Source organism: Seriola lalandi, unplaced genomic scaffold, assembly GCF_002814215.2.
Source record: "Seriola lalandi dorsalis isolate HSWRI2012SDOR001 ecotype SW California unplaced genomic scaffold, Sedor1 jcf7180002054208, whole genome shotgun sequence".
Classification (NCBI taxonomy): domain Eukaryota; kingdom Metazoa; phylum Chordata; class Actinopteri; order Carangiformes; family Carangidae; genus Seriola; species Seriola lalandi.
Window position 1 is genome coordinate 347414 of NW_019524761.1, and position 12653 is coordinate 360066.

Here is a 12653-nt window from a genome sequence, read left to right on the forward strand (position 1 = left end):
TGAAAACATTTCATCAGACCACGATATTTCATCCACTGGTCTATGTTCTGTGCATCTTTGTGTGTCACTTCAGTCTAAATCGGTCTTTAATTGCAGGCCCGTTGCAGTATAAATACCTATCTAAAGCGCACAATAGAGTGTTTCTGTCATGGTAGACATTTTGAATTGTCATGACGGGAAAAACACAAGTGTAACATTAATTTTACACGGCTCTGGCTGTGTGTTCGTTTTTTTTCTCCCCTCCCTTGTGTTTCCCTCCCTGCTGTATTCCTACATACCTGACGGCAATCTACTCATCTCCTACTGCTCAGGTACCCCGGCTCACCCCTCAGTCCTCGCCACATTGTGCAGCCTGCTTCCGTGGTAGCGCCTCCTAGTATTTACTTGAGTTTTTTTCCCCCTCGTGCTTCTTGCTAACCCGGTTTTCTCCTGTGCCTCAGTGATCCCTCTCGCCAGACCAGAATCCTCAGACTTCTTCAGCCGGACGCCATCTCACCTCCTTCTCAAACAACCGGCCTTCCTCCACCCTCGCCCTTCACCACCCTTCAATCCCCTTCAACTATTTTCCCAATAAATACCTTGTACTAAGTCTTGTGTCTCCATCTGGGTCCAAATATTACCTAAACCATTCTGAATGCACTGTTAAAATCTCTACATTCTACACTGTTCACTTTATTTTAACAAGTGATCACATTTTCCATGTTAAAACCTCCTTTCTCGCAAATATTAATTCTTTCTAAGTTGTTCCATGTTGCTTTGAAAACTCACATGTAAAGGGCTGATCCTGTGAACTTTGCCAAGTTGCCACATTGTGCTGATTGGTATTAAAATGACTCGCCCGAGTGGTTTGCCTCTGGAACTTTGATTTAGTCACTTCAAAGTGCTTTTTCATGTGATGTTCTGTTATTTTGTCTGCCCCCCTGTTGAGCTTGGAACAGAGGCTATTCACAAGCAATATGCTGCTGGAGATAAAAGGGGAAACATGGATAGGCCACAGAATGGGGGAATAAGTGATGACGGCCAGGGGGAAATGTAATGTAAGGGCCAAAGATGTGTTGCACTTAGTCACTCCTGCAACAGCTCTTTCATTCATGTCCACAAGGGGGAGCGGCTGAGACACAGGCGATTATATCTCCACATCATGACAGATGGGGCAGGGGGTTATTTGCGTGGTGGGCTGGGGCCTCCCTGTTGGTAAGAGGGATTAAACTGCATGGGGAGGGAGACCCTGATATAGAAAAAAAAAAAAAAGGGGGGAGGAATAGATGGAGAGAGCAGGATACAGAGCTAATGGCAGCCAACAGTTGATTGGCTGTGACCACCAGCCAATGGATGTAAGAGGAGAATAAAGCGACTCCAATAGTGATTAGAAAGTCTCATCTATTAGCAGCTGGGGGAGGGGAGTGATGAAACAAGGGTTAATGTGTGTTGACTGTGCTTGAGCTCTTGTACTGGATGAAAGAAAAGAAAGAACTAATGGAAGACGCTCATGAGTATAATAAACATCTGTGTGTGTGTGTGTGCGTGTGTGTGTGTGTGTGTGTGTGTGTACATGTGTGTGTTAACGGCACAAATATGTCAAAACACACGTTTGGTTTTACCCTTAAAAAATCATAAATATGCTCCATTTCTCAGTTTGTGTAGCTTTTCATACACATGTTAATGTATTTGCACATATGACAAATGCAGTAATTAACATAACATAATTAACATGAAGTAATTAACATAACAGAGAAGTATAAATTGCTTTTTTTTTTTTATTCCCTCTGTCATCACTCATTTTCCCTGTTTTCAGATCCTTTCATCTCAGCTCTTTTCTGTCCACGGAGCGGATCATAAACACCTGACGTCTTTTCTTCTTCTCCTCACGTCTTCTTGGTCTTCTTGGCGAGGTAGCTGTGGTAGTAGAAGTTACTGAAGAGAGCGATGAGGCTGAGAGAATAGGCCAACACGACCACGTTCATGGAGTCGGGGAAGTCGCAGTCGGCGAACAGGTTGTAGGTGGTGTGGATGGTTACTATGAAAAACTGGAGCTGGGAGGGCGAGAGACAGATGGACATAAATAATAGAGAGAGAGAGAGAGACAATAGCTAGCGGCAGATTGTCTGAGCACTCTGCGTGATCAGAAACTGAGAAAGACACTGAAGAAATACAAAACAAGTGACCTCAACGTGACACATGAATCTGCTCTTATTCTGAATTATGATTTATATAATTACAATTACACTGATCAATAAAGCAAATTTGACTGAAAGAAAAAGGAGAGGAAGCACTACAACCTAATTAGCATCAGCCTGGTTCCCTCGACAAATAGACAATGGGATTTTTTCATTGGTGTTTTGATTATTGCAGAAAATAAGCAAAAGTTTATGACACTTCCACGTTTTGTTCAGCAGGAAAATCTTCACAAATGAACCACCATCACCACTTTTATGATTTCTGAAGCACAAATACAACCACCAGTAAGTAAAATGCTAATCTTAGCTAGAATATAAACACCACCACTAAACTTCCAACTTGTGGTTTTATTTGAATCTTACCTCTTCTACAAAATCTTTTCCTCTTACAAAGTTAGACATAGTTTGATAAATCATCACTATTAACACAATGAGCCTGTAAAGATGGATCGGTTTTCGTGTTTGGTGTTTGGACAACGTCTCATTTAGCCACTTAACCAGTCTCTTTTTCCACAACTGAGGTATTAACTGACGTGTTTCATGTTGCAGAATAAAATGTGAAAATGTCTTGAGCTTGTGTTGACCACACACCTTATTTTCAGGCATCTAACCAAAAACCCGTAGACTTTGGGACGAGGGAACCGGAAGCGCTAAAATGCTAATTAATATCTGGGTTTTAGGACGTGACAGACTGGAGGCTTCAGCTGGCTACTTAACTAATGCTGAAAACAGTACAGCTCATTTTAATAATAATAATAATTTCACAGTAACCACTTTAACATTTTTATTTGAGAATGAGACAGTGGTGGTTGGCTGGCAGCAAACATGCTAGCTAGATTAGCTTGCTAGCAGCTGCTTGGCTCTAATCTTGCAGGGTTGTAGCATTCAGTGTGGCAGCTCTTGTTTTACTGTAAATAATACATATTGTTTATATAAATAAAGTTGATGATAGAGTTTACCAGTGTGTTGCTACAGCTTTATGGAGCAAACAGTGTTTATTTCCTTCATCAAAAGAAGAGAAGAAGAACCGGGTAGTTAGCGTGAGCAGTCAGACACAGACACGATCGGCAGTCTTAGCTGAAAAAGGAGGCATCACAGCCTCAGAGTGGAAACTGTGAGTATAATGAACATAATGGATATTGTGCATCTAATTACACATCCCACTCCACACCACACACCTCCTCTTTCAATGTATACAATAATTACCTCTCTAAAGAACTAAAGAACCGGCTGAACCCCAACCTCACCACACAAATATACTTATATATATATATATATATATATATATATATGTACGCACACAGAAACACGATCTCTAATCTCCCCAATCAGCTCAGCTATTTTAGCTTCAGTTCACTAAATTGTGAAGCCAAGTGTGACGAAGGCTTGGGGGTCATCACTAAGGTCAGTACAATTATTGTTACATAATGGTAGTCAGACACCGTACTGACCTATATATGCTGCAGCTATATAGAAGGAAGAAAGAAAAAAAACCACCAGAAGATGCATTGTCTCTTTATCAGCTCTACAAAAAGAAAACAGATGGTGCAGTAGTTACTGTAGCGGAGGCGCATCAGTGCTGCTAATCTGTCTAGCTGTGGCGACAGCCAACCAGAACAATGCCGAGCCAAGCCGGTCAAAACTGAACACTCCTAATCTCAGATATGGTTCTTAAACCCAAACACTCATTAGAGGGAAAGATTTGTTAATAGACAAAAAGAATCTGGTGACTATAATCTCACATACAGTTGAAGTCAGAAAGTTTACATACAACTAACTAACCAGATACATTTAACACTTTTAACATTTAATAAACTAATTAAGCAATTACCCGTCTTAGATAGGTTTTAGGATCACTGCAGAATAACAGAGAATTATTTATTTCAGCTTTTATTTCTTTCATCACATTCCCAGTGTGTCAGAGGTTCACATACACCTTGTTTGAATTTGGTGGCATTGCCTTTAAACTATCTAAACTATATAGTGAATTAAAAGCCACACAATCTGTCTGACTTCAACTGTACATGTTGATGAAAGTGATATATTTTATTCAAATATGCTTAAACAGAGTGGGGAGGTTGGCTGTCTTTATGCTGCAGATGAGTCTCTTTGCTTCACAAGCCTCCAAAATGATCCGACTGAATTATGCTAAAACATAAACAGAGACAACCACCAGAATCACCCAGCCAGGCGACCTGAGATGCATTTTGCCGCATTAACATAGTAAAGTGGTGCATTTATGGACAAAATGATCAGAATGTGAAAAGTGATAAGATGAGATAAGTGAACGTTGAAATGAACACACACACACACACACACACACACACACACACACAGAGGCGGATACTGACCAGCTGCAGGGAGGTGAGGTAGCGTTTCCACCAGAGGTATCTGGTCACGCCGGGTCCCAGCGCTGCCAGGCCGTAGTATAAATACATCACTACATGCACCAGGGAGTTGATCAGGCCGATCAGAAAAGCTATGGACAGATAGTTGGATAAATAGACCAAAATCTGCACAATTTGTTCTATTTTCGAGACGTTTTGTGAGGTTGTACTCACACTGGCCGCCAGCCACATATTTAACCCCGGCCCACCAGTTGAAGATCATGGTGGCGTGATGGTAGACGTGCAGGAAGGTCAGCTGACCGTTCTTCTTCCTCAGGATGAAGAATATCTGAGCCACACAAACACACAGAGGCAGACGCACAGTAAGATGTTGTGTTTGTACAAACTATTGTAGATAAGTTTTGATCATTTTGAATAAGAAGCTTTTCAGGTTTCCCTTGTGTTGCACTCACAGTGTCACTGAGCTCGATCACCTTGGAGAAGTAGAACCACCAGCACACTCGGGCCATCTGTCCCACGGGATGAATGAATACGTTATTGGCCTTTTTCTCATGATCCATTATTCAGAATGCATTCAGGTTCATGTCACGTTGCAGAGAGAAGAAGATACTAATAATACATTCAAACTTAAAATTTAGGCCGTACATGAACATTGAAGGTGGGAACTTTGAGCTTTATCTTTATCTAATCTTATATCTGTCTCATAAAGTGAGATGTAGTAAAAAAAGATTACCCTCATGGCCGGTGGGCTGTCACTGTAGTCGACTGGCTGGCACAGCAGACTGTAACCGGCCGACCAGGAAGAGGCTGTGAACTGGAAAGACAAAGGCTGCTTTCATTCTCTCAATCAGCACTGGGACCTTTCATCCCATTCTGACATGAGTGAAGTCACTTCCTGTCGCGCTGACGGACGGCACTAGTGGCCAGGACACATAGAAACTGTAGGATCCCCTGAGATTTACATCAGTCTGACCTCACAGCTGTTAAACCTACAAAAGAGACGTGTTATTTTGTCCACTGGGGGCAGCAGAAACAAGCTGTGGCCATAAAACCAACGTCCTATCACCTTGTAAATGTGTGTTGATGTGTTGTCATGTCCACGACTGTGTGAATGCTCCTTGTTGTTTCTAGTCTCCGTTATGTTTCCCTTGTGTTTTTACTTATTTTACACATTTGATTTACTTTTATTCATTTTAATGTGGTTTGTCCAGCACTTTGGTCGACTCGAGCTGTGTTTAAATGTGCTCCAGAAATAACGCTGACTGGACTTGCAGCTGTCCTACATCAGTTTTTCATCTTGTATATTTTATCCTTTGCTTTTATTTGATGTATTTTGATTTGATTTGATTCATTTGATTGTGAAGCTAGTTTCTATGAAAAGTGCTATAGGCCTATAAATAAACTTTGCCTGCTTGCTAGATGTTATTAGCCAACAGCTCCTTGTTTACACACCCAGCATTAACATTCATTTGAAGTCATGTATCTGGTCTCCATAAATCCATAAGTGGATGAAAGCAAATTAATTCTGTTTTGAGGGTTTGTGGAGTGTTTTCACTGCAGCCAGCTGTCCGCTGCTGTGGACAAAAACCATGCAAGCATTGAGAGTGAACCCAAACGGAGAAGTTACAGGTTTTGAAATCAAAACAATTAGCTGAAAGGCGCTAAAAGAAGAAGAGCTCCACATTAGGAAACAGTGGCTCTACATCATCCTGCAGTACCTCGTAGAACATGTAGGCAGACAGGCAGACCATGGCGAAGTTGTAAACGATGAGGACAGGTTTGAGGTTGACCGGCTGCCTCTCCGCCATCAGCTTCGGCCCGGCCCATATAACCATCAGGTAGCACAGGAAGATGCAGCTGATTGGACCAGGAGAGTGGACCAGCAGCCACTTGTCTGTTCTCTTGTCTGTAGACAGATAAAGAGGCAGAGGCATGTCTGACATAACTACCCCACGATATATATCACTGGAGTAATTACAACGATAAGGTGAAAATAAAGACTTGCCTCCATTTTCCAGGATCTCTTGGTAGAATAACTGGACTTTCTGCCACAGGGTGAGAACCTGCAAAAACACACGAGCAGGAGAAACTCTGTCATCACCTTGTGAACGCAGAACTGAATCCAACGCTGTGTTCAAAACTAAAATGTGGGAGAAGTGCAACTGAAAAACATGGCCGATAAGAACAGTCTTTAATGATCAATACAAGTGGAAATTTAAACACAAAATTGTATTTTTATTTCTATTTCTATTTGCTTGCTCAAACTTGTATCAATGAATAAGATTGATTTACATATCAGCAGCATCTGCTTGTTATTTCTGTTGTTCTGTGTGAATAAAGTCGTTATCGCCGTGTGTTGAAACAAACGTCAGCAGAGGCCGGACGTGCAACCAAAAAAAAGTCATTTTGAAGAAGTGATTAAATTATTACACTTTGTAAAAAGCAGAGAAAAGTGTAATTTAAATGTTCGTAAACTGCAGCCCTCTGTCTTACATAAAGAAGAAGACCTCACTACAAATTTGATTAAGCCACCCAGAGACGATGTGAGGATTATAATTCAAGGATTATGTTCACTAATCCAAACGTATCTCTTGATAATGGATAATAACTAATAATCCTCTTGATGAGTGGCTACCTAATGTGGACGCCAGGGTGATGAATCTCCAGCAGTGATTGAATTATGACAGTGCTGCCATCTAGTGTTTGTGGACGGAAGCTCAGTTCTTCTCCCCCTCATCTAAAAGTTTGATGTTTACCGGATCTTTTTGCGGACACTTGAACGCCCCCTGAGGTTTGGTCGGTAAATGTGAGGCTCTAATATCTGAGGAGAAATTTACATCCTAAAGTTTCACTTCAATTACACTTGATCGGTTTTGAATTTAATTTGTATATAATTAAACTAAACATGTTTGAATTTGAACATTTTTGACACATACATTAATTAGCAGAAGGTTTATTAAATCCTGGAAGTGTGGAAGAAGCTTTGACAGAGCATTTAGGGAGATGTGACTAATTAATGAATTAATTTATCATTTGAACAGTCAAATTACGAAATAATAAATGTAGAGATACAAAATTTAGTAGGCCTTTTTTTAATAAGGGTGGGGAAAGGACTGCAGAAGGATTATTCCAACTTCCTAAACATCTCATAGCAGATCAATACACCACAAATCACAGTCTGATTTTTTAAAAATATGATAAACACACGTGATCACACCTTCCTCTTTTCTTCCTCTGCTGTTTCTATCCTCAACTCTAACACCCAACCTTCTCCCAGCGGGAACATGTTTTATTATTTCATGTTATTTTGTCTCTTTTAAGAATTGAATGAAAAGATGAAGCCCACTTGAAAGAAGTAAAGAATCTAAAGATATTTTTCTATCCGAGCGTTTTGTTGAACGTCAGTAAAAGCTTCATCAGGGCACCGGTGGAGGTGAGAGGCCGTGCGGACGGAGATAAGCACTTCAGCCTCCCGGAGCCTCTTCATGAGGATTTACAGACTGAAATCCCCGACAGAGCTGCGAGCAGCCTGCTGAGGTTTCACATGTCGAGCGCTGCTGGATGGAAATGTAGAAGAAAACAACAGGAACAGACAAGAATATGTGGGGAAACGTCAGTATGTTGTGAGAGTCCGCAGTGAACAGCTGCTTCTGTGACTCATGGAACATGATGACAACCAGTGTTAATACTGATCAGCTGTTAATCCGTTACCTGTGTGATATGTTGATTCAATCAGCAGCAGGAAATAGATTAACGTGTCAAACTGAAACATGTACACGTCATTTTAATAAAGACAGATGGGCGCGAGAGCTCTGAGAAAGTGACCTTACCTTCATTGTGATGGTTCTGATGTTTCTGCTCCTCAGACCGTCCGACCTCAAAGCGCATCTCCACCACGTGTCAAGCAGCACTGAGGTAAGAAGCCACCTGTTCTCTCTCTCTCTGTGTGTGTGTGTGTGTGTGTGTGTGTGTGTGTGTGTGTGTGTGTGTGTGTGTGTGTGTCTTTGGCTTGACATATGGCAGTGTTGTTCCCTTTACACTTCTGCAGCAACTCAAGTACTTTCCAGCTAAATCCCGTCTGACTCAGTTTCCGGTGAGCATGAGTGTAACTATAGGAATTTCACATTTCATGATAAAGTTAAAAATAAATAAATAAATAAATAAACGAAATAAAATAAATGTAAGAAGTCTTGTAGTTCTGGTGTCAAAGAGGATTTTATGATAAAGGAAAGAGGAAACATCATGATGCTCTGGGCTTCACAGGAACAGTATCGATGCTTTCAGTGATTAAATGCTTCTCTACAGTTTCTGCTCCATCAGGAGCACAGGTACAGAAAACATGTCAAACTGAGTAATAATGCGGGTTAATCCTGTAATACAGCTTATTACACTAAAGTAAAGCACAGTACAGACACTTTGTTCTCCTCCTCCAGCTGTTCTCCAGCAGGAAACAAAGGATTAAAGGAACCTGAACCAGGAGGAGGTTCTAGTTCAGACAGGAACCCGACCCGAGGTCTCCGCTGCAGCTCGCACCGTCCTCTGGCTCCGCGTGGACCGACAGTGTCCGTGGGTCCGCCCCACCTCTCCACACACATCCACCTGCAGCCTCCTGCAGCCAGGCTTTATGCCGCAGACTTCATCAGGTGGAGACGGCGGGGCGGGACTGTCCGGTCCGTCCACACAGAGCGGCGGGGTGCGGAAGTCCTGGAGGAGAGACCTCAAGTCTGATCACGCTTCAAAACCGATTCAACTGCTCACCTGGTTATCCTGAATCATTCCTATTAAAAAAGAAAGTAACTGACTATAATATAGATTATAATTAATAATAATTTAACTTCCTAACGACGGTGGTGATGATGCTGAGGATCGTGGTGATGATGATTCAGAGGATGAAGATTCAGAGTTTTATTCTGGGTTGGATCCTGCAGCTCCTGGGACTGATTGTGCTGGTGATGATGATGATGTTGATCATGATGATGATGATGTTGATCATGATGATGATGGATGTGCTGATGAGTTCCCGGGTCGTTGTCTCCCTCCTCTGCATCATCAGTGTCCAGCTGGATTGTGGGTAATGCAGTTGTTTGTCTGATGTCCGCCTCCTCCGTGTCATTCCTCATGACGCTGTTCGCGTCACTTGATAAAGTAGAATTCGCCTGGGAAAGATAAATGACCTGCTTATTTCAATAAATCAATCAATCAGAGACACATTCATTTGGTCCATAATTAATATGAAAATATTAATTAGTACAGCTTTAATTAAAAGGCAACATTTTATTTATTGAGTGAGAATTTCCTCCTACTCACAACCACGTGTTTGTAACTATTTGCATGTGTGTGTGTGTGTGTGTGTGTGTGTGTGTGTGTGTACTCACAGAGCAGTTGCAGATGTTTTTCTGATAAGTGGCTCTGATTGCAGCCTCCACGTAGGGGTAATGCAGGAAGCTGTAGGGCAGCACTATGTGGAAGGTGAGGAGACCACACCTGGAGGAACAGGAGCGAGAGTCTGAATGTAGATGTGAATCACTGAGCTTTAAACAGATGATATAGTTATAATTTGTTATCTTCCATTTCTTTTTTTGCATCTTATAGCTGTGCTTTTAAAAATCCTTCACAGGAGATGCTGTAGTTTATAATCCAGATGTTGGAGGTTGGAACTTTGTATTATTAATGTGGAGCAAAGTCAGAAATCATGACATAAGAACCTGAAAAGTGGCAAAAGAATATTTTATGCATTTGATGTTTGGTTTTATCAAAGAGCTGAGACACAGCTGAGGTTGGTTTTATATCAAAGAATCTGAACTTGATCTTCCCCTCCTGAAGAGGTGACTGACCCTACCTATCGTAGACCAGGAAGTCGTCTTTGTCCCCATCCAGAGCCTCCCACACGTCGTCCTGAATGGGCGACTGCTGGTGCACAGGAACACCAGGGGGCGCTCTTCTCTTCAGCTCCCAGTACATCGCCCTGGAGTGCGCCTCCTGCTCGTTCACGATCATGAAGGACACCTCCGTCAGGTTGCTGCGGTTCAGCCTGTCACGCAGGCCTTTAATTCTGCAGAGAGAGAGAGAGAGAGAGAGAGAGAGAGAGAGAGAGAGAGAGAGAGAGACAGAGAGAGAGAGAGAGAGAAGAAAGAAAAGCTGGGAATGACTTCACCTCACTTCAACTCTTCTCTGAAACTTTAATTAATTAACTTTTAAAACTTTTTACAGAAAAGAAGTGAAGCTGTGTTTTGTGTGTGTGTGGTTCACAGGTGTGTCCACAGATGAATTGTCTTTGGATAAACGTATTCCCTTCTATCTTTAAAAATAAACATGGTTAAAATGTGAAATATGAGAGTGGGCCTTCTTGAGGCCTTTATGGGTCAGACTCACTTGACAGGCTTTTCCACACACAACCTTTAAACATACACAGGGTCATTGTACATGTGTTTATTCTGGATTGTGTTAGATCATCAGATTCTTTATTTGTGTGTTAAATGAATGTGCAGCAGCTCGAAGTTTCATATAAAAGGCATTTTACCAGGAAGAAATTAATATTAAATAACAGATACAGACATAAAACACAAAGACTCATGACAATCTTTGATTTTTGTCTGTGGTCCCCTGGAGGAGAGCTGTATGAAGCTGTGAGCAACAAGGTTATTGTTTTGTATTTTTGACATTTAAATTAAAAAACAAACTTTTCTTAAATGTGTTTTCTTACTTGGAGGCCTGAGTGAGACAGAACTGTCAGCTGGCCTTCAGCAGCGCCACCACCACCACATTCCCCAGCAGCTTTCGCATAGGTGCCTGTCCCCTGATCTCCCAGGGGGGGGCGGGTTTGCAGATCCTGGAGGCGTTATTGTCACCCTCCACCATCAGGGTGACGTGCGCGGCCCACAGCACACCTGGCAGGGCGGCGTACAGCCACAGCGAAGAGAGCGAGCGCATTGTCCCTCCCTGGCTGCCAGGACTCAGTCTGTCTGGGGAGAGAGCCACGTGATGACAGGTGTTATAGTGACAAGAAATACTGACAAGGTGAAGAAGTCGGTAAAACTGAGTTAAAGCACAATCATGTTCTGGACGCAGTGTGCAGCAGCAGATTCAGCTTCCTGGCCGGTTTCTCCTGCCCTGAACCAAATGGTCACTCAAGTCTGATCCCGCAATGATTAAAAGAGCACACTCTCTTTGTCTCCCTCATCACATGCGGAGATAATCAGCAGAAACAAGCTGATTGTGGGGTGAGCAGCCGACAGGCAGGACGAGACAAAGACAGGCAGGGACAGAGACACTGTGTCTGGACAAACTGGGTCTCATCACATGTTGTCACATAATTTAAATTACTTTAAGTTTAGTTTTTAAATTGAAATTTTGATCTCAATCAAACTGTCTGGAAAAACATCCCCACAGCCAACATGACACAACCACGTCTCACAGACGTCGTTGAAAATTAATGTGAAACTAAGAGTAATTTAAAACTAAATCATACTAATCTGATGCAGAAGAAAAATAATTATACAACTTTTCAAAATAAATGCTGACGGTTAATAAAAGTTAAACTCTTACCTCTGGCCTCTCGCTCTGTCCCGTGACCCACAACAACAGACAGTAAAACCCTGTTGTTTTTAAAGCCTTTGGGGTTTTCTAAGCACTTCCCCCAAATCAAACAGAGAGAGAGAGAGAGAGAGAGAGAGAGAGAGACACAGAGAGAGAGACAGAGAGACAGAGAGAGAGAGAGAGGGAGAGAGAGATAGAGACAGACAGAGAGAGAGAGAGAGAGACAGAGAGAGAGATAATAGAGAGTAAAGTCCTGCTGGTGGGAGATTTAAATGCAGAACAGGATGTGAATCAGAGGACAGGTAAATCTGGTCTGGCAGTGAACACAAACAAAAAGCACGTAGAACATTTTATTCCTTTAGAGGAACATTTAAAAGAAATAAAAAATAGATACCAACTAGAATTTGGTGTAAAATACTTGAGAGTATAAATCGAACCGCTCTTCCTTTATGATGGTGAAGTTTGGGTTCACTCAGTCACCATAGCACCTGGTGTGTAATCTTGAACAGATTTACCTCATATACTATAGAGATAGTGATATAAATATATAGGAACTGCTGAGGTCAAAGAACTTTAATTTGAAATTCCCAGT

The 12653-nt window shown here is 41.9% G+C and overlaps 2 protein-coding genes across 3 annotated transcripts; both read right to left on the minus strand.

Annotated features, from left to right (window-relative positions):
* Positions 1-1627: 1627 nt before the first annotated feature.
* elovl8a (ELOVL fatty acid elongase 8a) lies at positions 1628-8678 on the minus strand. Its single transcript, XM_023404061.2, has 8 exons — positions 8356-8678; positions 6531-6588; positions 6244-6431; positions 5259-5339; positions 4978-5034; positions 4739-4853; positions 4529-4656; positions 1628-2033 (listed from the first exon to the last, which is right to left on the minus strand). Exons 1-8 carry the CDS (start codon positions 8539-8541, stop codon positions 1866-1868), a joined length of 981 nt encoding a protein of 326 aa, XP_023259829.2. The 5' UTR covers positions 8542-8678; the 3' UTR covers positions 1628-1865.
* A 43-nt stretch (positions 8679-8721) lies between these two features.
* Positions 8722-12229, minus strand: selenop2 (selenoprotein P2). Of its 2 annotated transcripts, none has more exons than XM_087173425.1 (5): positions 12071-12229; positions 11229-11487; positions 10365-10577; positions 9901-10009; positions 8722-9699 (listed from the first exon to the last, which is right to left on the minus strand). In XM_087173425.1, exons 2-5 carry the CDS (start codon positions 11453-11455, stop codon positions 9364-9366), a joined length of 885 nt encoding a protein of 294 aa, XP_087029551.1. In that variant the 5' UTR covers positions 11456-11487; positions 12071-12229; the 3' UTR covers positions 8722-9363. The 2 variants fall into 2 exon arrangements, with proteins under 2 accessions (XP_087029551.1, XP_023259818.1); XM_023404050.2 differs by having other exon boundaries at positions 8722-9681; positions 12071-12228.
* Positions 12230-12653: the final 424 nt, after the last annotated feature.

Bases quoted from the DNA above. Each gene is read 5' to 3' on its own strand.
- elovl8a (XM_023404061.2), bottom strand. From the start codon at position 8,541: ATGTCAAGCCAAAGACACACACACACACACACACACACACACACACAC. The intron at 5,035-5,258 runs GTAATCTTTTTT...CCCGTGGGACAG, and splicing joins ACAGCCCACCGGCCATGAGG to ATGGCCCGAGTGTGCTGGTG. The intron at 2,034-4,528 runs GTCAGTATCCGC...TCGCCCTCCCAG, and splicing joins ACCTCACCTCCCTGCAGCTG to CTCCAGTTTTTCATAGTAAC.